Raw genomic sequence first — 25,403 nt, 5'->3', positions numbered from 1 at the left:
CGGGAATCTCGGAAACGGCTCCAACGATTTCGATGAAATTTGGTATGTAGGGGTTTTCGGAGATGAAAAATCGATCTAGCTTGGTCTTATTTATCGGAAAATGCTTGGTATCGAGTTTTAGCCCGAGCGAAGCTCGGTCGCCCAGGTGCTCTGTCATTAACAAAGCAATTTGGTTAGACTTCACTACTAAAGGCGCGGCCACATGCAAATCGCTCGACGCTCGTTTCCAACGTGAAATCTGGTCACGTGATATATAGTGATAAAGCTGAAAATGTTGAGCTTTATCGCTAAAAGAAAAAAACCTTAAAATTTTTTCTTCACTCCATTTTCTTTTATTTGTACCACTGCCACGACTGCTACTAAATGAGATTTAGAAATCAGCTTCCAAGTCCAAGACCATTCCTGCAAGCAGCCGTCTTGTCGCTGCTGCTCGACGCGGCGACTTGACGCTGCTTTTTCGAGTCGCGGGAAATTCAAAATCACATTCAAAATGGGGTCACGTGACCAGATTTACTGCAAACGAGCGACGCACCCTGGCAACGTGTCAGGCAAAAATATATTCTTTGTGTTGAAAAGTATGAGACTATGCCCTCACGTTTCCTATCCAACCGTCGCCGTCGCGTGTCATGTATGCGCTTGACATTCCGTTCTTGACACGTTCCTTCCAATGAGGGCTATCGCGTATGAATTCGCCACTAGAGGCGCTAGTGTAGCGTGAGGTCTCCGAAATGTCAAATCTCATAGTTTTTGGGTGAGCTACGCGGGTTTATTTATAATTAGAATAATTTTGTGAATATTTTGCAATATCTGAAATTAATTACGGCAAATATGCGTTCCGGGGCAATGAATGTCTGTGTTTTGAGACAGTTTTGTCTTTCGGAAACCTTGGTCCTCCCTTTTTTGCGAACAAAACGGGGACTATGCAACACTGTGGCATGCTTGATATTTTTATGGTACGGTTTTAAGGTGTATTAAATATGATTTTAATCTAAACTTTGTTTTCACGCCCGTAATAACAGACTTTGAAAGCCATACTTAAAAACCTCACGCAACAGTGCGCCATCTAGTGAGACAAAACACGATAGCCCTCATTACGGTCATGGTACGATACGGACATACGGTGTAGTGAGTAGAGACATCGGAGAGTAGAGGTCAGCGAACATTTCTTGATAATAAGGGCGTGTCCCCATTTTTTTCCGGCAGGTGATACAATCGACTGTGAAGTTTTTTAGTTATTGTTTCTGACTAAGATGTACCTACCAACAGTTTGTAATAAAAAATGGATTGATAAACATAATTTTGTTTAATTTTCTCACATCCGCCAACTAAACTAAATTTGATGTTCTTTTTTAACCCCCGACGCAAAAAGAGTGGAAGTGGATGAGCGGATACGGTGTTCAAAATGCCCCCCCCCCCTTCCCCATGGCCTAAGATGGCTGTTTCTACTGGGTAAATAAAACAATTTATATTTTTCACATTTATTTTCCATTTATACAACAGTAGTCCCTGTTTTATTGTGAATCTAAACATCAATACATCAATATAATACTAACTTTCGCAAGCTCGCATCCCGCACAATCCTGTAGTTGCAAAAACAACTCTCTACAAAGGAATTTAAGTTCAAATTCCTTGACCATAATATAACAACACCGCACGAGCTAGCCAAAGCTAGATCGCCAAAAGGGATTATTTCAAAAATACCAACAATACCAATCAAAAACTATTCTTATATTTATCGTGTATAAGGTTCAATATTTCAAATCATTGGACTTAGGCTTTCATAAGACTTTTATTATCTAAGTAGCAAAAACTTAGATGAATCGATTAGATACGTTGTCATGGAGTCCCCGTGAGGCGGGGCTCTTCTGATGCCACTGACGTTTGCAGGGCGGATTCAGGGGGGGAGGGGGCCCTGGGCTGGGTCTAGGTCTGCGTCCGCGTAGAATTCGTGCATCGCAATCCCGCGGGAACTATAAATTCAGCGGTTTAGACGTGAAGCGACAAACACACAGACTTTTAAACATTCGCATATTTATATTTATAATATCAGTGCATTCGATTTTAATAAAAATAAGCTTTCTGCGACAAAAGAGGAGAATTGTTCTTTGGGTAATTTTATTTCACAATAAATAAGTTTCAATGTTTTATTTGCGAAAAAATAACTAGAATTTGACCATCTGACTATAAAGCTAGATCCACCCTTGTCTGCTAGGGATGTTCATCTTACGAGATGTGTATGACTGATTACGTAAATAGAATCATTGTCAGCATGCCTGTGTCAATATTGCCGTAACTATTTGCAATTATATACATCAGTTTAAATATAACACACCATTGTATGTTGTATAATATTCGTATGTGTGAGATGCTTCATTGCATGGTAATAATACGGTATTTGACTATTTTGTATATGTTTTATAAATTAAAACTACACAATGCCTGTTATCGAATAGAAAAACAATTTTTAAGCTACCTTTACAAATAACAAAGTTATAAAGGTATGAAATTCAAGATTAGACAGAGAAAGACATACTGGCATGTGACGTCACACGCCAGTATTGCCATACTTGCTGCATAGAGAAAAGCGTTTGAGAAAGAGACAGGTATATAGATTTTTCAAAAAATCACTATAAATCAATTATCAACCGATTTAAATTTTCTCTTCGCTAAACACTATCTGTATATCTATATTTTCATAATAATATTAAGATATGGCAAAATCAAGAGTTGTCAAATACCGTATTTGTAATGACAATTCTAAAATTAAACCTGGCCCGAAATATGCAAAGTTCTATAATGTGCGGCCGAAAATGAACAAATCTAAATCAGGAATTAGTAAACACACGTTAAGCACATCTACATGTACAAATTTAATTTTAATACGTTCCTTAAAAGCCGTGGTGGCCTAGTGGTTTGACCAATCGCCTCTCAAACAGAGGGTCGTGGGTTCAAACTCCGGCTCGCACCTCTGAGTTTTCGAAATTCATGTGCGAAATTGCATTTAAAATTTACCACGAGCTTTGCGGTGAAGGAAAACATCGTGAGGAAACCTGCACAAACCTGCGAAGCAATTCAATGGTGTGTGTGAAGTTCCCAATCCGCACTGGGCCCGCGTGGGAACTATGGCCCAAGCCCTCTTGTTCTGAGAGGAGGCCTGTGCCCAGCAGTGGGACGTATATAGGCTGGGAATGATGATGACGTTCCTAAAAAATCTGCTGAAACAAAACGGCTGCACAAATTTCTTAGTATATTTCTGACCAGTTTTTTACAATATTTGTGCAAATAAAGTGTTTAAAGGATCTACACATTGACATAGAGTGCAGTCGAATTCATTATATTGTGAGCAAAAATATGGTCAAAAACATCTGAACACGCTTCTACGCCGTTAATAATAGTCGTGTTCAGATATTTTTGATTAAAAATTTACTCACAAGTTAATGAACTGTATATAATAAATTGCATTGAGTTACGTCACTACACTGAAAAAAGCTTGTATTTCTAATATGGGATTTATTATTACTAAATAAACTTCACTCAGTAAGTTTAATTTAACCATTTTAGATACGAGCTTCTTTAAAAATAGTGACGTTGATTCAATTATTTTTGTTTTCGTGAGAATTCTACGTGAGAAAATTCGTTGTAATTTTTTCAATTCAAATTCATAATTTAATTTTGTGTTTTTTAATTTGTAACTCAGGAAGACCAATTGGAAAACGTGACATTCTTTGTTAATATGGGGCACTAGAGAATTATGGTGACCATCCAAAAGCTATACTCAAAATTGACATATATCATAATATGTCTACTATAGTCTGCTCGCAGATGGTTAAAAAGTTCACGGGTTGTTACATGTTCGCTAAATGAGTATTTTCTTCACCGATGATAGTAAAAAGCTAAAGATTTGTGGCGGTCAATTAAGAATATTTGTATATATTGTAGGTTTTATTGAATAGCAAGAGTTTTACTTTGAAGTAATAACAATAAGTGAACAAACAACATGTGAAATAATAAATTGCAACATTGCTTAAAAAATACTCTGTTTTTCTTATATTTTGACAGCGCTAAGTATAGCTGTTAGAAGTTCACCATTCGGCACATTCACTAACATTGAACAGACAACATTTATTATCCTGTACCTTATTAGCAGATAAGTTAGCAGTCGCTTAGGAAGGCTAATATCACACCAAGTAACGGATTAAATCTGAGTATCAGTGAAAACGGTGTTTTTTAACCTTTTTAATTTTTAAAAGCACCGAATTTAAGGACTTCCTGGAGGGTTACTAAGGAATTACAAAATCGAAGTATCGTTCCGTCCCTATCACTTTTGTATTAAATAATATAATCGTCACCGGGACTGTCAGATACGAAGTTTGAATTATACACTCCGTAGTATAGGGCCTGAAGGGCTCTACGAAATACAAAAATCGAAGTTCGAATCGTACCATCATCCCTCTCACTCTCGTACTAAATAATATTAGCTTTAGCGGGACGGTACGATACGAACTTCGATTTTCGAATTTCGTAGAAGCCCCTCTGTTACGGCTGCCAACAATGGTTACAAACTGTTCATTCTGGCCTCGAATAGCCCTGTAAGTTGTATTAATTGGTAAAACACGGCAAAAGTGAACTACCCTCCAGCACCATCTCAAGAAGTCCTTTGCCTGATACTCAGCCTATATTTTACGAACATTTTAACATCGAACACCAATTCCAGACATCACTAACTACCAGATAAGTCACAAGTAAACGAAATCTGCCACAGTAAACATAAAAACTACTTTTTAAAATTCACATCGATAATTTTAAACAAGTTTGTTTTACACCTATTTCTCCCTAGTTACGAGTAAGTTTCCTTGATTGTTGACTTTTGAAAGGTAAAAATTACATCACAAAAGTGTAATAATCGTAAAAAATATGTTTTACATACTTGCTCAACTGACCGTGCAGAACGTGCAATTAATATTTAACATTAACTATAGTAAAATCTCTTTTTTAATAATTCCTCTTGAACACTTTCTTATACACAATCATAGGCCCTTTGTTATAAAAAATAAAGTTACTTAAAAAGTTACTAAGTCATTTGCATAGAAATTCATAGTGAGCAATTCAAATAAATAAGTTACAAAGAAGTACTGCGCTGAGCATTTTTTTGGAACGCGTGGAACTATTTAGTCAATAATAATAAATAAATATCACAGGGACGATTGATACCAATTGACCTAGTTCCAAACTAAGCAAAGCTTGTACTATGGGTAAACGGCAACGGATAAACATACTTAATAAATACAATACATTCGTATTATTCACACAAATATTTGCCTCGACTGGGGATCAAACCCGAGACCTCCAGCTTCATAGTCAGGTTCTCTTACCACTTGCCTATCTGGGCCCAATTGCATAATAAAGTACAAGCTAATAGTATTAGTGAATTTCAATACAAAATCGCTAATAATATTAGCTTGTACTTTGTTATGCAATCGGGCCCTGGTCAATAAGGCAGTTTAGGTTTGCGCGGCTAAAATCTTGAGCAGCCATTGGTCAAACGTTCGCCCGCCATTTTGTTCAGCGCGCCACACGTGATGTCTTTTCTTTATTGCATTTGTGTTTACATTCGGTTTAGTTCAGCATTTGTCAACTCGTCTGCGTGGAGGAAGATTGCTGATTCGTCCGTGATACTGCAATACCACGTAAGTAGCATTTTCCATAAGGTATAATTTTCACTGTCAGAACAGTAGAATGTCAGTACTGTTACAGTACTGTTATTGTAGCATGGTGCGGGTGACTATTGCTGCACGTTTCGTTTTATTCAAAAAAAGTTGCTGCGGTCTAAATATATGGAAGTATATTTCAGTTGTAGTCTGAATGTGACTGGCGTAAAATATTTGAACATAAAGAATTATGTTATACGAAATAAATTTAGGCTATCCGACTATTATAAGTAATCAATTAATTAAATTCAAAACACAATTAAGTGAAGAAACGTAATATGCATGTAACATAACACCAGAGACTCGTTTAGTGATGGGACCTATGATCTTGAGTTATATCGGTACTTATTAATTGGTAAGGTAAGTAACGAATATGCATGCTAACTCCGTTTAGCCTTACTTAAGTGTCAAATAATATTCCAACCTAGAATTTCACTAATATTCTCATCAAAATTAGCGTAATAATCGGATTAATGATGACATTAATTATGATTAAGATTTTAAATTATTAGTTTTATCGACTCCAGTTTCGACACTTCGACTCTCTAGTCTTGTGATATTGACAGCTGTCACCCGCACCGTGCTACAATGAAAGTACTGTAGTGCAGTGAAAATTATACCTTATGGAAAATGCTAGTTACGCAGTATTGCAGTATCTCCGACGTGATGTAACTTATATTTGAGGTCCACCTGCACTACCTTCAAGCTTTTATCTTACGGTAAAGTTTCCCGTTGTGTTCTGGAGACAGTTAATTATCACTAATAATAATAATTAATAGTTTCATACTTTTCACCAAACTTCGAAAGAATTCGAATGAAGCCGTGGCGGCCTAGTTGTTTGACCTATGGCCTCTCAAGCATAAGATCGAGGGTCCAAGCCCCGGCTCGCACCACCGAGTTTTTCAAAATTCATGTGCGAAATTTTATATTTACCACGAGCTTTACGGCTAAGGAAAACATCTTGAGGAAACCTGCACAAACCTGCGAAACAATTCAATGGTGTGTGAAGTTCCCAATCCGCAGTGGGCCCGCGTGGGAACTAAGGCCCAAGCCCTCATCACGAGAGGCCTATGCCCAGCTGTGGGACTTGTATAGGCTGGGATAGCCGTTATCAAGAGGGCAGTTTGGTGGCTACCTAACATTAGGGCCAGTACAGACGGACGGCATTCCAACTGCAACGTAACTGCTAACTGCCGGCTGCCCATACGTTTGTCATTGCAGTTACTGATGTCTTAATGTCAATAAAAACATTTTTTTGAGTTTTTAGACAAATTTTGGAGTTCCCATACACAGCTACAACTTCCGAGACTTGAATAGTTTGTATTGCAAGTCAGTAATGGCTCAGTTACGTTGGTCGATAACTCGGTCGATATTTAGCATGCGGTGCCTCCCCGCAAGCGGTAAGTATAACGACTAGACTAGTGTAACTCATAATTCGATAACTCGGTCGATATACAGCGTGAAAATCAATGAAAACGGTTCCCCGAATGCGGGCCCTATGGCATGCGTTGGAAATCTACCGCACCCCGCATGTATAATGTAGCCACGTCAGGTAGCCATCAAACTGTCCGCTTGACAACGGGGTATAATGATGATCAAACTTCAAACTCTTCAGATTTAAAGGTCTTCCGTGCTCCACTTGTAGGCCTCCTCTTCTTGCGCCTTCCTCTTACTCTGGTGCTCAAAGAAGGACTTTTCGTAGCCGTTGGAGCGGTCCACGCCGTCCCAGCGGTAGCCTGGGCGGATGTTGAACCGGTTGGGCGGGAAACTGCCCTTGTAGGATGGCCGTTCTGAAATCACACATTATTATTATTAGTCAACTGCTGAACAAAGGCCTCCCGCTTAGGAAGCCACAATGAACGACTGTGCGCCACTTGCATCCACGTTTCCCGCAACTCTCACGATATCGTCAGTCCACTAGTGGGAGGCCTGTCAACGCTTCGTCTTCCGGTTCGTGGTCGCCACTCGAGGACTTTTCTCCTCCAACGGTTATCTGTTCTTCGAGCGATGTGGCCCGCCCATTGCCACTTCAACTTGCATATTTTTTTTTTTATTTTATTCAACTGGATGGCAAACGAGCAAGTGGGTCTCCTGATGATAAGAGATCACCACCGCCCATAGACACCTGCAACACCAGGGGGATTGCAGATGCGTTGCCAACCTAGAGGCCTAAGATGGGATACCTCAAGTGCCAGTAATTTCACCGGCTGTCTTACTCTCCACGCCGAAACACAACAGTGCAATGCAAGCACTGCTGTTTCACGGCAGGATTAGCGAGCAAGATGGTGGTAGCAATCCGGGCGGACCTTGCACAAGGTCCTACCACCTGCAATATTAAAAATATTTTTACAGCAGTGGTTTTCTGGCTGATGATGATGATTATTAGTCCAGCAAAGTGACTCATGTTGTAGGACCGACGGTGTATAACAAGTTGCCCGCAAACCGAAGTCTCCACATGTGTTTAATGTCTCTACTTCGACATTGCATCGGTGATACTGCAAAACCGCGTAACTAGCATTTTCCATAAGGTATAATTTTCACTGCGCTAACAGTACTGACATTATACTGTTCTGATAATGAAAATTATACCTTATGGAAAATGCTAGTTACGCGGTATTGCAGTGTTACCGACGGTTGGCAAAATACATCTAAAACGGCAAGAGTGAAAGCCATTTTGACCATAACAAATTACTTCAGCTCCAGCATTAGAAATTTTTAAAAACAGACTCGAAAATTGGCTTCTCGAGCACACATTCTACACTTTTGACGAGTTCCGTAACATCAAGCCAAAGACTGCTAAGGTAAACTTACACATGCTCGTCCCATAGTTGGCATCTTTAATCTTATGTCATCATTAACTTTAGAATGAGAAAGTATTATATATACCTGGAGCCAATTCTCCTCGTTCCCTCTTCTTCTCCCTGATATACTGCAGCATGGGATCCCCCTCCCTTTCTATCTGCTTCAGCCGCCCCTCCAGGTCGGTATCGTCCTTGTGCCTCGCCAACGGCTTGGACGCTTCGTGCATGAACTCCTCAACTCTTGATTCCTGGTCCTGGATTTGTTTTAAGCTGAAATGGTTGAAGGTTAAATAAACATCATGGGACAATTGACACCAATTGACCTAGTCCCAAACTGAGCAAAGCTTTTACTATGGGTGACTGACTATGCAAGGGACTATGATTTTCTTTATATTATAGGTTGTATTTATCCATATGCGGCACAGTAATGCTAGTTAATTTCTCAGATATTTGTAGTCATATATTTTGCAATATTTACAAGTCTGTTATGTTATAATTTTTGTCTTTCTAATGCTACCCATATTAAAAAATAAACTCACCCTCTGCTCCATTTCTTGTATTTGTCATCTAATTCTTTTTGCCTCTCCGCTTTTTCCTTTTGCTTCTGTCTGTCTTCTGATGTGTCTCTTTTACCTGAAATAAAGCAAATAATTTTTAAACCTGCTGGAAGGAGAAGTAGAAGGCAGACAAGGCAAAGAAAGACCAAGATTGACCTATTTCGACCAGGTGAAGGAGAGAGTGGGTGTCATTCATTATACATCAAGAAATCAAACAGCTGGCCGAAGACTGTTTAGAGTGGTGGTTACACAGATATAGATTACACTAGATTACGCAAATGCATTTACTTCGCGTGTCCGAACCCCGACCAAACGTCGGGGTTTGCCCCTTACAAAGACTGAGCGCTAACTGACTAATCATGACTAGTGACTGACTCGAGCCCCACGGCGCGGGCAGGCGGCGCATTTGAATCGATTTTGCGTGGACATCGGGGAATTCACATCGCTAATTCGCTCTTGAGACGTCACAGTAGATATAAAAAAGTGACATGGTTGGTTTTCATACAGATTGAGGTGTTTGCGTTATCTAGTGTAATCTATATTTGTGGGTGGTTACTCCAACGAAAAGAGCGTAGCTCTTAAATTTAAGAAGAAGAAAGCAAACAGTTATATGTACAACACATTAAATTCAATTCAATTCTTGAAAGTATAGCTCCATCAATACTATTGATGATTCCGCCAATGTCGAGGTTGGAAAAGACACTATCAGTTTAGCTATTGTTCGGTAGATGTACAACATATTAAAACCGGTCTTCTCCAACCTTCAATTGACAGAATATCTTTGCCATATATTAAAACATTTTATCTAAAAAAAAGAATGGTCACGTGCGAGTCCGACTCGCGCACCAAGGCTTCCATACAAATTTACCTCTTTAAAGCAAAATGTAAGAAGCAGTGTGGGGTCATTTTAGATAGTTACTGACAGACAGACAAACATGACACAAAAATTAAGACAGAAAGCTGTGATCGTATGAGGATTTTGTTGTGTCCTTTTTAGGTATGGCGCCCTAAAAAAAATACAATTTGGTATTGATTTTAAAGAGGCTTAAACTTACCTTTCCTAGAAACAGCTTTAGCATTTCTACCGGAGACTTCATCATTCATTCTATTAAATGCTTCTTCTTCCCTCCTTCGGAATGCATCATTTTCCCTCTTCAGTTGCCCAGAATCTTGCAAACCAGCTAATTTGCCATCTAGTGTTTTAGCCATTTTCTTATGTGTTGGAGGAGGACTTTCATTCCTATTTCTATCATCTCTCCTTGGTGACATGCCAGAATCACTGTTCTTTCTATTCCTTTCTCCATTTCTCCTTGGAGGCGATAAATCCGAATCAGGAGACTTATTTCTTCTCTTGTCACTACTGCTTTTAATTTTGTTTGGTGACCGTTTCCTTGGTGGTGACATGTCCGAATCAGAATTGTGTTGTGGTGATTTTCTTCTTTTAATATCTCCTCTATTCTTCTGTCTTCTTGGAGAGTCAGAGTTTCTTTTTCTTTCTGGTGATGTTCTAGACTTTCTAGATTTTGCTTGTGGTGATTGAGAATGCTTTCTTGATTTTCTTGGGGGTGATGCATCCGAGTCTTGAATTTCACTGCCCCATTCACCCCAACGACTGGGTTTTCTCCTCTCCTTAGGCCTGCGACCTTCTAGTTTTCTTGGAGGTGACTGATCAGAATCATAATTCCTTTTTGTTCTTTGTTCTTTCTGACTATTCTTTCTGGGAGGTGAATGGTCAGAATCATGACTTCTTTTACTTTTTTGTTCTTTGTGAATATTTTTTCTTGGAGGTGATTGGTCAGAATCATGACCTTTCCAACCTCTTTGATCTCTTTGATTTTGTCTGGGTGGTGACTGATCAGAATCATAAGCTTGGCTTCTTTTATCTTTAGATTGACCTTTTCTTGGCGGCGCTTGGTCAGAATCATTATCATTCTGTCTTCGAGGTGATTCTCTGATTTTTCTTGGCGGGCTAAAATCACTGTCACTATTGTTTTGTCTCTGTTTAGATTTCTCTTTACTTTGTGATTTAGAATTTGTGCCTTTGTCTGTCTCTTGTTTCTCATCTTCGGAATCACTGTACATTTTACCGTAAATGAGTTGATTTTCTTTTTCTTTCTCTTTTACAGCTTTCTTTATTTCTTGTACTTGCAGTTTACTGTTGAAGCCATCATCCTGAAAGCCAATTAAACATTAAGCAATAGTATAATGACCAGAGATTGGAATAGGCGAAGTCAATTTATATAGAATTCACAAGAATAAGTGATAACTTTAGATTGGTTAATACCACCTATTCCCAGGATTATGAAAACGATAAATCTGCCACCTAATCCTTTTGTCTATCTGTCTGACCTGAGACTTCTTCATGCCTAAACAAACATCTAAACTGATTTAGAAGAAAATTGGTTTGGAGATACAGTCAATACTGTTTATTATAACAACATCAAAGGGACAGCACTATTTGGTCATTAAACATTGTTGGTCATTAAACCAGTGTTATGCATACTTAATTCCTGGTTATAGTAATCGCGATTTGATCGTAATTTGATAACTTCATCTTTTTAACTACATCTGTTCTAAATTTATCTAGCCACGTTTATCTTTTGTTAATTAAGGAAACTATAGGTCTGGTTTATAACCCATAATGTAATGTGCTTTTATTTATCTGTATGACTGTTTGTTTCTTACCAAATAAAAAAATATATATATATTATAAATGCAAAAGTGTGTTTGTATGTTTGTGTGTTTGTCCGTCTTTCATGCCGTAAAGGAGCGACGGATCAACGTGATTTTAGGCATAGAGATAGTTTATGGGCCCGAGAGTGAGAGTGACATAGGCTACTTTTTATCCCGGATAAATGCACAATTCCCGAGGGAACAGCGCGCGATAACCGAATACCATGCGGGCGGAGCCGTGGGCAAAAGCTAGTTTTGATATATAAAATGATCATGTTGCTTTTTTCTTGGCTGTTACATCCATCGTTATAGCTGGTATTGCTATAACGGTTTTGACTATATTTTGAGACACCTTGGACATTCAGCAGGATAGCAATAAACAAATTCTTCTCAGATGGAGTTGTAGCAACATACTATAGAGAATTATTTAATCATACCTGATTAACAACTTTCCACTTGGAACTTGTGTTGTATTGCTCCATCTTCTTGATTTCCTCGGGTCTCTCGTCAATAATGCCAGCAATCTGCGGGGCATCCTCACCGTGGTCCAAGATGTCCAGCTCATCGCCATCTAAAGGTCGGAGCTTAGACAAGTCTATGTCGTCATCGATGAATTTGACCCTGTAAAAAAATATTATTGTGTAACCATAAAAGATGTTTTTCGACTTTTGTTTCACTAGTAGGTACAGGCAATGCTTAATATGATAATGCAGTAAAAGTATTGTAGGTATATTATTCAATACTTGGTACCAATGGGCATTTTTATTAAAACATGTACCTAGCAACGGCGTAAAGTTAAAAGTTGTCAGTTTTGTGTCGATTTTTCCCCTACAGTTAATATGGAATAAAACATCACAAAACTGACATTATTTAACTTTTCCTTAACTATGCCGTTGCTAGGTACATGTTTTGGTGAAAATGGTCCAATAGTACTTTGTAACCAGGTGGCAGTTGGTAGATTTTTTGACATTCATATGTCATCATATATATGTTTATGCCGTTGTGCTTGTTAAAGCCTAAATTAAACAAAAATATTTTGACTTTGACTTACGCACTTATAATAGTGCAGTACAGTAGCAATCACATCACAACATAGTAAAAATTAGGTCATAAACAGTATTTTTGTGAAGAAAATTGTTGTGAAATTAACAGCTGTTATCAAATCAACAAAACAATACAATATAAATGTAGTTTTGTGATTAAATCTAACAAAATATTAAGCAAATACGATAGCAGTGTTAGTGTTTAGATACACTAAACAATATAACCTACAAAAAACTAACTTATAAAGCTTAATATCAACTCTAAATAAAAATTATAACTAAATACTTATTAAACGTACTATAATGCACGTACTTAAATACGATTTAATTATGAACAACTTATAATTGAGTATGAAATTAAAGATATTGTTATACGACATTACCCTTTGCCTTTAACGACTTTTTTCTTCTTCTTTTTCTTATCCCCTGACGATCCTGTCAGGTATTTCTGTAAATAAGCCTTCTGGTCTATCTTTGCAGCCATGTCTAGGAGTTCTCGAAATCAAAATGGTATTTAAAAAATAAGTAATACACAATTTTTATGCCAAAGCTACAACTTCGAACGTTCGTTTGACGTTTAAGTCTGATATGACATTTCCTTTTTTTTTAATTTTTTCGCCTCCAATAAGACGAAGTTCTGTTATTTATACAACTTTCCATTCAAACCATTAACTACAGAAGAGGAATTTGAAGTATATTAACAAGAAGTCTACTGAATATACGTAGCATAAGTATTATAATATTATTAAAATAACAACGTTTGCAATACAACTAAATAATACCTTAATTATCTCATCAACGTTTCGCTTTTTTTTGGCGGCAACTTTATTTCTTACCTTTTTTTAATTTCCTTATTGTGTTTTGTTTAGTGATGTGCAGACTAAATAAAAACCGGTAAAAATTTTGTACTTACTGAATTTTGTAGAAGTAACGACTGACTTTAAAATATTGCATGCGTCGTAATAATACAAGCCAGATATGCATATTTATTTTAATTAACGTTTATTTCATTCTGGTTTGTGCAACCAAAATTAACCGGGACCATAATAAAAACGTTTTAAAATACCCCCATTTCCCTATCACACTCACACTAGTAGTAGTCGGTGTGTAGTAGGTATGTATGTGAAGGTGAATGGTAAGGGCGAATATTCAGCGTTTTTGCAGTGTTTTTTTTGTTATTGGTGTCTTCGCAGGTGTTATTAAAAGAGGTAATGCCCAGGGTTATTTTTTTATGAAAATTAAAAAGACAATACCAATGCTGAATTTAGCGTGATTAAAATTCTTGTGACTTGTCTTTCCGTTGTGTTATAGAAAAGTGGGACGCTAATGACGTTTGACCGCGCGGTCAAAACGCTCGAATATTTGTCCAAGAACGCGATTCCATTGAATCGTTGCAAAGACGGATAACCTCGCCTTTCTGCATGTCACTGTTTTTGTTGCTTTAATTTTGTACAAGAGAGTGTTGAGATGTACGAGTTGATACTTACTCGTATGTAGATTTTAACTCATGTGATTGATTGGATACTGCACGTGTCCATTTCAATGTAGTGTATCATAAAAGTCTCAACTAATAAAACTGTTAGGGTCCTACGGGACGTTAAATAAAATCGTGGACTGTAAATTAGGGCTGGTTTAATAGCCGTCTAATAACAATCGATAGATATAATTAATTTTGGAAACAGATTAAAATAAAATAGAAGCTCGTCCAACGGCGGTGGAGATCGTATGGCGAGTGGTCGCTGCCGGTCGGAGCGACGATCGTGACGTCGCCGTGTCGTCCTCCCGCACGCCTCGTGCCGTGCGCAAGTCAAGCCGGTTCTCAACAAAATCAATTTTGAAACCGCTCGCCAGTGAGAAAATAACACATTAATTTAGGTAGGTAGGTACACGTTCCGTTGAACTAATCGAATCCTGACGCACTATGGAACCTTTTTCCAAAAAAAGCCATCAGACTGTTAAGGGAGTTCAATATGAAACTTACTGTGAGAAGGGTCTAACCCACCTTAGAACGGAATGAGGGCTATCGCGTATGAATTCGCCACTAGAGGCGCTAGTGTAGCGTGAGGTCTCCGAAATGTCAAATCTCATAGTTTTTGGGTGAGCTACGCGGGTTAATTTATAATTAGAATAATTTTGTGAATATTTTGCAATATCTGAAATTATTTATGGCAAATATGCGTTCCGGGGCAATGAATGTCTGTGTTTTGAGACAGTTTTGTCTTTCGGAAACCTTTGTCTCCCTTTTTTTCGAACCAAACGGGGACTATGCAACACTGTGGCATGCTCGATATTTTTATAGTACGGTTTTAAGGTGTATTAAATATGATTTTCATCTAAACTTTGTTTTCACGCCACCAATAACAGACTTTGAAAGCCATACTTAAAAACCTCACGCAACAGTGCGCCATCTAGTGAGACAAAAAACGATAGCCCTCATTAGAAGTCAAATGATTCGATAGTTAAGTACAAGATATCCATTTGAAGGTTAATATTTTGCATTATAATGTACATAACTAATTTGTTACCTAGTAATTCTTCATTTTTAATTTCAGGGAATTGTGTGTGTTTTCAACTTATTTTTATAGCCCAAACTTTTTGAACTGAGCTCATCCACTAACCACCACCAATTAATATAACTATGAATATTTTATTGTGAATTTGAGCGATTGTATTTAATATTAAGCCATACGAATAAATAAATATAACTAGCTTGTACGAGTAGTAAAAGTACCTAGATTATAATCACCTAGATTATCGACTCTATTTTCTTTGCCAATAGACTACAAAATACACTAGCTGATTGGTTGCCGCTTACGAAAGCAAAAGCAGACAATGGATGAGCTGAGTACAAAAAATGTACACTACTTATATGTACGTGAATTTCAAGTGGATAAATGAAACAACACATGATGCTGCAGCCCTGCCTTTTTGGCAATTGATTTATTAAAATTAATTTAACATTTTCGATTTTTGCTTTATACATTGTCAGTCAGTTTTTTTTTAACAAAGGTTTCTTCGTCTTATTATTTATCCTGGTCATCGTCATCTCTATCGTCATCTTGTCTGTTATCATCGTCAAGGTCATCATCTCTATCATCCTGTCTGTCGTCGTCTTCTCTGTCGTCGTCTTCTCTATCGTCATCTTCTCTATCGTCATCTTCCCTATCATCATCTTGCCTATCATCATCTTCCCTATCATCATCATTATCTCTGTCGTCATCGAGTCTCTGAAAAATAAGACACATTTCATTGGGACACGTTTCTAATAATTTATTTTAAGAATTACTAATCTGCTGTCCCTCATCAGAGACTTAAATTTATAACGCTTATATTATTTACTAACGGTTTTGCTAACGTAAACCAGATCTTGGATTTAAATCTTCATGCAATTATTAAACAGGATTTATAGTTTAAATAATATTTTATCTGTCCATCTATCCGTCGTGTGATAATTGTAGTAGGTTAAATCATTTACCAAAGACTGCCTTGCAGGCTGTTGAAACGAAAAAAAAAATGTAGAAACATTCTAAAATAATTGCTGTAGTAACAAAAATGATAAATCATACAGTATTTCAACTTACATATCTGTTGCTGGGCAATGTCTTTTGGGAATTCAATAATAAGTGCTAAAAAACAATTGACATAGTTAAAAGCGGTTGGGATGTGCTTAATTAAATATGTAGGTATAAATTAAACAAATCATCATCATCATCCCAGCCTATATACGTCCCACTGCTGGGCACAGGCCTCCTCTCAGAACAAGAGGGCTTGGGCCATAGTTCTCACGCGAGACCAGTGCGGATTGGGAACTTCGCACGCACCATTGAATCGCTTCGCAGGTCGTGCAGGTTTCCTCACGATGTTTTCCTTCACCGCAAAGCTCGTGGTAAATTTCAAATATAATTCCGCACATGAATTTCGTTAAATTCAGAGGTGCGAGCCGGGGTTTGAACCCACGACCCTCTGCTTGAGAGGCAATAGGCCAAACCACTAGGCCACCACGGCATTAAACAAATAAAAAAAAACATTTATTTTGGATACGATTGCGATCTATATTGAGTATCTAAAGAAAAAGTGCTTATATTTACTATGTTAGTTAGTTAGGTTTGTTGTAGTTTATAATAAAAAGAGAATTATGTAAAATAAGAAAAGTCCGGCTAAGTGCGAGGGCCTCACACAAAAAATTGGTATAGGACCCCTGGTAACCTTTCTTTTATATGATAGGGGGAAACGAGCAGTTGGGTCACCTGATGGAAAGCAATCACCGCCGCCCATGGAGATACAAAACATAAGTTGAGTTAGATGCGTTGCCGGACTTTTATTATTTAAGTATTGATATATCAGCCGAAGTAATTTCCCGTAATAAATATTATGTAGTAATTTCAAAAGACTCCCTATAACGGTTTAAAATATACAGTAACTCTAATAGGCACACGAGCAGTACAGGATTTCTGGAACAGGCTTCCATCAAAACTTTAAGACCATTTGATTTTATCTTTATTTGTATTTGTGTTTACTTACTTGGTAGTTGTCATGCTGAGTTTCCTTATTCTGTAATCAATAAATAATTATGCATTATCATCATGCATTATCTTCAAGGTTGCCTGGAAGAGGTCGTTCTCAAGTGAATGTCCGCCTGTTGCTTACCGTGTAATTTCCCTCTGTGTACCTGTTTTTACATCGCTAGCTATTGTGGTGTACAATAAAGAGTTATTGTATTGTATCACCATCATCAGTCATTCTTTCATTTTGATTACTATAATGTCTTAATCGTATTTATTTCACAGATATCACTTTCAACATGCAGACATACACAGGTCCCATTGTATGTTAAACAAAAGCTTATAAAAAATATGTACATTACTATTATCTAGTAATGATTATAAAAATACTCACGACGAATTGCGGCAGGTAAACTTTATGCACAGCTGATTTACTTTTCTGTAATAAAAACGGAATTACGGGAATCAAATGTGTGGAAGTGTTACCTTAGAATGTTTTAATATAGCAACTGAAGTTGTTTACTTTATAATTTGGATTTGGATACCGCTTGACCTGAATTATTAATGAAATATAAATTATTAGTATGTTATACGCAAAAGTAAATATATGTTCATTAAATAAATATTATTAAGGTATTTAAAAGTGAACGGAAATTACGGATAGAATTTGAGCGTTGCTACAGATATTTCTTCAGGTATGATTGTCAAAATCACTTAAGTAGCAGGGCTTGGCTTTGCACGGTTACGTCACCGTGAACTTTTTTGTTTAATAAATTTGTTTTAATTGTAGGTAAATAACCTTGTATATGTCATCTAATTTTGTCAGCTGCGTACAGTCGAGTTCATAAACTTGTGAGCAAAAATATCTGAAAACGCTTCTAGGCCGTTAACAATAGATTTTTGCTCACTAGTTTATGAACTTGACTGCACATAAGTACCTATTCGTTCACCACTAGTTTATTTTGTAACAAGTCTTACTTAGGCGGTGTATTTTTACTTACTGTCAGTTTTTTGTCGGTGGAGGCGTATTTGCCGGCCTGCAAGTAATGTTATACAAGCTTTAAGATAAAAAAAAAATTAATCAAATTCTCATCCATAACATATTATAGAAACACAGTCAATCTCTATTACGTTTTTTTTTTGTTTTTTTTTTTCGGACTGACTGTTGCTGTTAGTCTTAGACGGCTTACCGGAGAGAGGGCGAGCTGTCAGATGGGCCGCTCAGCAAGTGGTGGTTTCAAATAGTTAGCATGCCAAAGGGAACACTATTAACCATTTTTTAGAGTACTTAAGTATTTTTACGAGTTATTACTTATTTATTTCTGATTATATATAATACCATGTCAAGTTATAAAATTACATGATTACATTAAGTTATTAATTAGTTATTATTTAACTTGCAATATTCATACGTATGTACTATGTTGACTTAAAGTCAGATTGACTTCAAAAATTTGGTACGGATATGCCGAAATGATAGTTAATTGGATTATGTACCTATAGTGAACAAAAAACACAAAACCTTGTAATACAAAACATTTTTTTACCTTTAAATTGCTTAAATAGGGACTGGTATAGTAGCTAGTCTGGTCGTCCTAAAAAAACACATAATGTGAAAAATAATTGTTCGGTAGTGTAAAAATCATAATATTTATTCCTAGTTTGTAAAACGTGTCAACTCATATTTTTTTAAGTTATAAAGGTACTATATAATTTGTAATACTCCTACCGATTTATCGTAATCTTTAGGAGCGATCTGCAAAGAAATAAATCTAAATTTATATACCAATCAGGTATAAAAATTACAAAAAATATATTCAGAAATGTTACAGCTCAGTCAATCACAAAATTACAACGATATGGTTTTAACTTACGTATGTGAACCGGAGAGCCTTAAATTAAAATGATTTGGTTAGATTTTTATCAGAGGAACTAAAGTCTTTAATCAGATGAAAATACAGCACATAATAAAATAACTTACTCCTAGTTTATAAATCCGAGGATTATTCTGTAAACAAAAATGTATTAGAATTTACATTTTATAAGGAGAATAAAGCTCCAATTGGCAGAACAAATAAATAAGGAAAGTAGCACAAACATTTTAACGAATCACAAAACTTTCTACTTAAAGCTCCCAACTTACGCTTGACTTAGTGGCTGGGTTCTGAATAAAGAATAAAATATTAATTATTTACTGTTTATACAGAATTTACAACACTGAGAAAAATATTTTTATCCCTTTGCTCAACTTAATGACAGAAAAATATCTATCGCATGCATAAACAGTGTCGTACACTGAATATTTTTTTTTATTTCAAATAAAAAAAAAACATCAAGTACTTACATAAGCAACTTTCAGAACCTGTGTTAAATGGAAAAAAATACCAGCTTTTATTATTTGTTTTTAAAGTATATACTTATTTATTAATTTTGATATCAGAAAACGACATATGAACAGTGTAAGAAGGGTTTTATACTTACACCACGGCCTTTATATCTCTGAAGACAAAATATTTTTGTTGAACAAAAAATTTATGAAACAAAAAAAAACATTCAAAATGTAAGAATAAAACAATGTCACAATACGAATACATATTAACACAGTAAAAAATACCTAGTAGTAGTAATACAGATCTGACACTAACCTTTGTTAGATAATCCAACACCGATGCAAGTTCATTTAGTTTTTGTCCCTGTGAACAACGTGTGTAGTGCTAATAAATATTATTATCATAAAATTATAACTCAAACCACAAGTTCAATTTAATTTGAATTCATGCCACAAAAAATATCTTTAAGACATTTATAGTTTTACTCGATAAATACCGGTTTTGGTACGCACTAAATATATCATTTTATTTTTCGTCCTTTTTAAAGACCATGTAATTAAAGGGACACTGAAATAATAATACATTTTAGCAAATTTATAAATACCCTTTGCAAAGTGTCGCGGGAGGTACTCGTTGCTTCATGGTCCTAAAAAAAAAATGTTCATTAGGTATAGTCTGTCAAAAAAGAGAATAAATTAAAAGTGGCAACACTGTAGTGTCCTCCCTTTTTGGTTTGACAGGGTTTGAAAGGGATGACACTACAGTGTTGTCACTTTTTAATTTCTTCTCTTTTTTGACAGACTATAAGTATTGTATTATGGAGGTTAATAGGTTCCTGATTAAATTAACAAGAAAGGAGGTAAGTAAGTGTCCTTTTCAAGTAAATCATAGTGAAATTGATTATTAATAGGTTCCCTGGTACATGAATCAGTTTGTACAACTGTGTAAATGAAGCAATAATAATAATATGAATTATTAAATTTACTTACATGACCACCAATTACCACCTCTGACCCGTCGTATTGCTGTGCAGTCTATAAAAAAAAGTTATTGGCCTTAAAGTCTTGTTACCAAACCAAAATCTCCAAAAAAAAAAGTTATCTGTCAAAATTTTGCGTCAACAATGGATGTCATAAATTTGACGGACGCTTGTTTGTCTGTAGCATCAAAATTCTCAAACAGATGGACCGATTTTGACGCATTTTTTTTTACCTGAAAGAGAGTTTACTTGTTCTTCACTGTGTTTCGTTAAATTCATTTCTGGGATATTGAACTTTGAAACGACAATGTGGTTAGGTTAAATTCCTAGACCACTACAGAACCTTATCCAGGGCCGGTTAAACCATAAGGCAGAGTTGGCAACTGCCTACGGGCCCCGCACGCGCGGTTGTAGTGTGGTAATATACTGAGCGACAAATAATCTGGCCCTCAAATGTATGCAGTAATAGGTAATTTTGTATGTAGAGTGGACCAATTGTGGCGCTGAGTATAATAAGGGCCTATATTACTTGTATTGTGGTAAGGGCCTTTGTACACTGCGTTTTTTAAACGCGCGTTCGACACGCGTTTGTCGCTATCTACGAGCGTTTCTTAAACGTGTTGTGAAAGGGCTCTAATGGTAATGGTTTAATCTGACTCTGTTTGGGACTAACTGATTTAGAGTCTAATGTCGCATTTATTTAGTTTAATACATTTTATAAATTACCTGTGCTGGTTTGCTGTCACTGACACTTCCACTATTTGGAGATTGCTGTGTTAACACAAATAAGTTGTTATAAAAATAAATAACACATGGTTTTTTTTTGGTGACTGTACTTTGTATTGTCATCCGACCTATATTATGTGTATAACAATTGCCCCGCCTTCTTTTTTTTTCATCTTGGCGGGGCCACTGCCGTGCCCCCAGATTTCAAGTCAATCAATCAGACCACTGAAAGTGGATTTAAATTAACTTGCAAGATTTTAAACAAACAAATATATAAGGTGAAGTTAAATAAAAACAAAATGACGATATAACATACTATTTTTTTTTTAATTTTTATCTAATATTAATACATTTTTAATACTTACTTTGTTGTCATCAATGTCGTTTAGTAGCTGTCAAAAGAATATTTTTTTTTAATATAAAAATATTGTAAAATAATTAAAAGTTTCATTGTGACACTACTTAGGATGTCTTGTAGGCTTTTTTAAATCTCGATTTAAGGCTTAAACTGACAGTTCTTGTATGGATATGACAGGACTTAAGACCACTTAAACCTAGATTAAAAGCCTGCAAGTGGATTAGTATAATCAACGGCCGTTATGAAGTTAATCCTGACACATTGCAAAAAAAACTGCTATACCTACTTACTACTCTGTCGCACGCAAATCGCACGCAACAAGGCAAGCATTGCATTTTGTATAGCATTTTTTTCAAGGTTGACATCAACAATAATCAGGAACTATTGTTTAGGAGGTTAAGTAGGTAATATCAATTATATCATTTACACACAACAAAGAGGTTCGCCCGCTGGGTTCGTGCCTGGTGCAAAGGTTGTCCATCACCATTCAGCGTGGTCGCAGCTAGTTTGATGGGTGCTGTCGCTACACTAGTCGCGAAATGTATATATTGTATGTGGCAACACTTAAATCTCTATGGTAAGTTTAGTTCTCTGTGCTTTCTCATCTGTCATTTGTTTTCTACTTTAATGGCGCGCGTTATGTGAATCTTAACTAGTTAATATAAACTTTATAACAATCATATCCAGCACCTCCACCAAATGTCGCGATCTCTTTTACTTTGATGTGACTATTGTAATGTCACTAATTAATGTAACTCAGGTAATGCATTGTGCGACAAGGGTAGTTGGTAGTTGTTGTTACATTAATTAGTGACATTACAATAGTCACATCAAAGTAAAAGAGATCGCGACAGGTCCTTTGCGCCAGGGACCAGGGACAACTCAAGGGGACCTTTTGACTAGGCTTAAGCTTTTCTTAAGTTAAGAATGTTTTTTATCTGTATTATTTGACAAATAAATTGATTTACAAACAAATATTTTAAAATATATAAAGTTGGCTAATTACGCCAACAGTGTGAAGCCGGTACAAATAATAAAACAAAGAAATTATTTAAAGCAGTCCCCTTAGGCAAGCTACAGTCGAGTTCATGAACTTATGAGCAAAAATGATCAAAAATATATGTACCCTTAGTGTAAGTTTCGGTTACAATAAAGTCTCGATCGCGTTCGCGTTAAAATCTCAATTTATATGGAAAACTTACACTAAGGGCACTGAACGAACACGCTTCTACGCCGTTAACGAGTCGTGTTCAGATGTTTTTTGATAAATTTTTGCTCAAAGTTTATGAACTCGCAGTATCAATGATGCTGGCAGCTTTCCCTTTTGAATAGCTAGCCAAAGCTAAGCTAATTTTTTGTCCGAGGAAGGTACCAGCTACCAGCTCTTCGGTACCCTATGACGTCTACTAACCTCCTTGTTATAACAAAAAGTATCTAAATATACTGAGCAGTAAAAAATCTGGCCCTCAAATGAATGCAGAATTAGGTAATTTTGCATGTAGAGATTTCGGAAACGGCTCCAACGATTTCGATGAAATTTGGTATGTAGGGGTTTTCGGGGATGAAAAATCGATCTAACTTGGTTTTATTTCTGGGAAAACGCTGGTAATATTACTATGATTAAGTTACCGTAAGTTGAAGGGCTTGCAGGCGCCTGCGTGCATCCTGATCATCGACTAAAGAAAATAAAGTTAAAATTAAAAATCCATTTGTAACACGAGCTTTTTTTACTGACTGTACTTAAGTGTAGTGCACGAGAGTTGAAGTGAATTATTGCACAGACAGCTACATGGAGAACTGACTGATTGCACAAAAGGAGAATGAATAATGATATTTCTTGTGTATCCTCAACTCTGCTCTGGTGGCACTACCTATGTGTATACCCGTACCAGTGGCGTCTTTAGCCCATGTAGCGCCCGTGTGCAATTATTACTTTAGCGCCATCTAGGAAGAGCGCGGTCAAAAAGGAATTGGTACAAAGTGCCGCGGGCGCCCCTAACACCGCTGTGCCCGTGTGCAACGCACACCCTGCACTATAGGTAAAGACGCGAACGGAATGTGTTCCCATCGGAAAAAGCCGGATCTCAATACGAATATGATGGCACCCGAAATGCCAATCAATATTGTATTAAATAGTGACCATTTTTGTATCATTAAGCAGCGATTAGGTACACTGAGTCGTTCACCTAACGCGGTCGCCGAGGTTTACAAATGATTCGGCGAAAATTATTTAGCAAATTATTAGCTCCAAACTATTTATCCCATATTTTTATTTAGGCGAAATGTTATTTCCCAACTCAACATTCCGCACTGATATCATTTCCCAACTAATCATTTGATAAATTATTATTATGCAAATTATTACCTGGGATTTTTTTAAGATGTCTTTTATATTTTGGTCAAATGTATTGGCATACCTTAACTTAGCAACTATTGAATGCCATCCAACCTACCTTCCTAGTGGCAGTTATCCTGGCTGCTATAAAAAAAACCTAACATCGAAGCTAAGGCGGGAGCGAAGCGGAGCGTAGCATCTGAACCTAAACTATCCAAGTCGCTTCTGCTCCGAACCGTCTTGCTCGCTCGCTTCGCTCGCTCGCACAAATCAAATTAAAGTATAGCTTTGCAATGTACAAATTGCCCAAATGTTATTCGACAATTTGTTATTTGCCTAAGCCAATCATTTGCTACATAATTATTTGCCACATAAATGTGTGCTGAAGTAAAATTTTGCAATGTAAAAATGTTGCGAAATAAAAAAATGCGAAGTAAAGTAATGCCAAATATTAGTTTGCCAAATGAAACTTTGGCGAAAGGTTGGTTGCTAAGTGAAATTTTGCGAAACATATTTCGCCGAAAAGGCAGTACACCGTCGCTCGCCGAATGCGGCCGACTACCGTGTTCTTTACACTTTTGCGTTCGCCGCATCCAGCATGCGGCGAACGACTCAGTGTAATTGCCGCTTTAATGTGATATTATTATTTAGTGTCAAATATAAAAACGGCTAGATGTAGGATAACATTGTGATGATGGCTACTGAAGCTCATTGAGGGAGCAAGATATATACGAACTGTTCGATAAAATACGATATGAAACCATTATTTAAGCACTACATTCTACTGTACTACTTCCTACCCTACTAATATTATAATTTGAAAGTTTGTAATTGAAAATACAAACTGAAATATAGATGCACAGAAAAACCAGAAAAATAAGACCATCACTGGGAATCGCACCCTGGTCCTCGTAATCCGTACCCCGTGCTATACCGCTACACCACTGATGGTCAACGGTACCGACACGAATTCCCCTATGCACCTCATACTCAGCTTGTTTGTTTCTTATTTAGCCACTTAAGCAGTGACGCTAGCGACATCTATGCCATAGCCCTCATCGAGAACTTTTTTCGGCACTCCATTGGAACTAACCGCTCACCCGGACAAGAGATATCGTTACTAAGCAATCAAATTAAGATTTTTTTGTAATCTTTTTGTATTTTTTATTTCAATTCCAAATTTTTACTTTTACGGTCATCCCGTAAATCCTAAATTGAAAATACAAACTGAAATATAGATGCACAGAAAAACCAGAAAAATAAGACCATCACTGGAATCGAACCCAGGTCCTCGGTAATCCGTACCGTGTGCTTATACCGCTACACCACTGATGGTCAACGGTACTGACACGGATACCGATTACGCGTACGGATTACCGAGGACCTGGGTT

At 36.7% G+C, this 25,403-nt stretch overlaps 2 protein-coding genes across 7 annotated transcripts in view; both read right to left on the bottom strand.

Moving 5' to 3' along the window:
- Nucleotides 1-1,468: 1,468 nt before the first annotated feature.
- On the bottom strand, nucleotides 1,469-13,345 carry LOC141444315 (uncharacterized). Its single transcript, XM_074109840.1, has 6 exons — nucleotides 13,166-13,345; nucleotides 12,177-12,360; nucleotides 10,122-11,238; nucleotides 9,049-9,142; nucleotides 8,595-8,779; nucleotides 1,469-7,498 (listed from the first exon to the last, which is right to left on the bottom strand). Exons 1-6 carry the CDS (start codon nucleotides 13,264-13,266, stop codon nucleotides 7,326-7,328), a joined length of 1,854 nt encoding a protein of 617 aa, XP_073965941.1. The 5' UTR covers nucleotides 13,267-13,345; the 3' UTR covers nucleotides 1,469-7,325.
- A 2,344-nt stretch (nucleotides 13,346-15,689) lies between these two features.
- The window catches only part of LOC141444316 (uncharacterized), a 24,203-nt gene continuing 14,489 nt past the window's right edge, over nucleotides 15,690-25,403 (bottom strand). For 2 of the 6 annotated variants that reach the window (XM_074109844.1, XM_074109841.1), the window contains 19 exons: nucleotides 21,685-21,711; nucleotides 21,320-21,364; nucleotides 20,604-20,648; nucleotides 20,219-20,260; nucleotides 19,930-19,977; nucleotides 19,766-19,783; nucleotides 19,629-19,646; nucleotides 19,428-19,448; nucleotides 19,266-19,292; nucleotides 19,159-19,176; nucleotides 19,014-19,040; nucleotides 18,832-18,879; nucleotides 18,286-18,321; nucleotides 17,808-17,837; nucleotides 17,679-17,723; nucleotides 17,304-17,333; nucleotides 16,364-16,408; nucleotides 16,258-16,275; nucleotides 15,690-16,009 (listed from right to left, as the gene is read on the bottom strand). In XM_074109844.1, coding sequence (XP_073965945.1) covers nucleotides 15,806-16,009; nucleotides 16,258-16,275; nucleotides 16,364-16,408; nucleotides 17,304-17,333; nucleotides 17,679-17,723; nucleotides 17,808-17,837; nucleotides 18,286-18,321; nucleotides 18,832-18,879; nucleotides 19,014-19,040; nucleotides 19,159-19,176; nucleotides 19,266-19,292; nucleotides 19,428-19,448; nucleotides 19,629-19,646; nucleotides 19,766-19,783; nucleotides 19,930-19,977; nucleotides 20,219-20,260; nucleotides 20,604-20,648; nucleotides 21,320-21,364; nucleotides 21,685-21,711 — 792 coding nt within the window. In that variant the 3' untranslated portion in view covers nucleotides 15,690-15,805. The remainder of the gene's footprint in view (nucleotides 16,010-16,257; nucleotides 16,276-16,363; nucleotides 16,409-17,303; nucleotides 17,334-17,678; nucleotides 17,724-17,807; nucleotides 17,838-18,285; nucleotides 18,322-18,831; nucleotides 18,880-19,013; nucleotides 19,041-19,158; nucleotides 19,177-19,265; nucleotides 19,293-19,427; nucleotides 19,449-19,628; nucleotides 19,647-19,765; nucleotides 19,784-19,929; nucleotides 19,978-20,218; nucleotides 20,261-20,603; nucleotides 20,649-21,319; nucleotides 21,365-21,684; nucleotides 21,712-25,403) is intronic. The other 4 variants (XM_074109845.1, XM_074109842.1, XM_074109843.1 and 1 more) reach the window with 3 other exon arrangements.

This window comes from Choristoneura fumiferana, chromosome 29, assembly GCF_025370935.1.
Source record: "Choristoneura fumiferana chromosome 29, NRCan_CFum_1, whole genome shotgun sequence".
Classification (NCBI taxonomy): domain Eukaryota; kingdom Metazoa; phylum Arthropoda; class Insecta; order Lepidoptera; family Tortricidae; genus Choristoneura; species Choristoneura fumiferana.
The sequence above is the reverse complement of the archived record's forward strand: the minus strand, read 5'-3'. Positions and strand labels throughout refer to the sequence as shown.

Bases quoted from the DNA above. Each gene is read 5' to 3' on its own strand.
- LOC141444315 (XM_074109840.1), bottom strand. From the start codon at position 13,266: ATGGCTGCAAAGATAGACCAGAAGGCTTATTTACAGAAATACCTGACA. The intron at 8,780-9,048 runs GTGAGTTTATTT...CAACCATTTCAG, and splicing joins TACAAGAAATGGAGCAGAGG to CTTAAAACAAATCCAGGACC. The intron at 7,499-8,594 runs GTATATATAATA...GTGTGATTTCAG, and splicing joins ACGAGGAGAATTGGCTCCAG to AACGGCCATCCTACAAGGGC.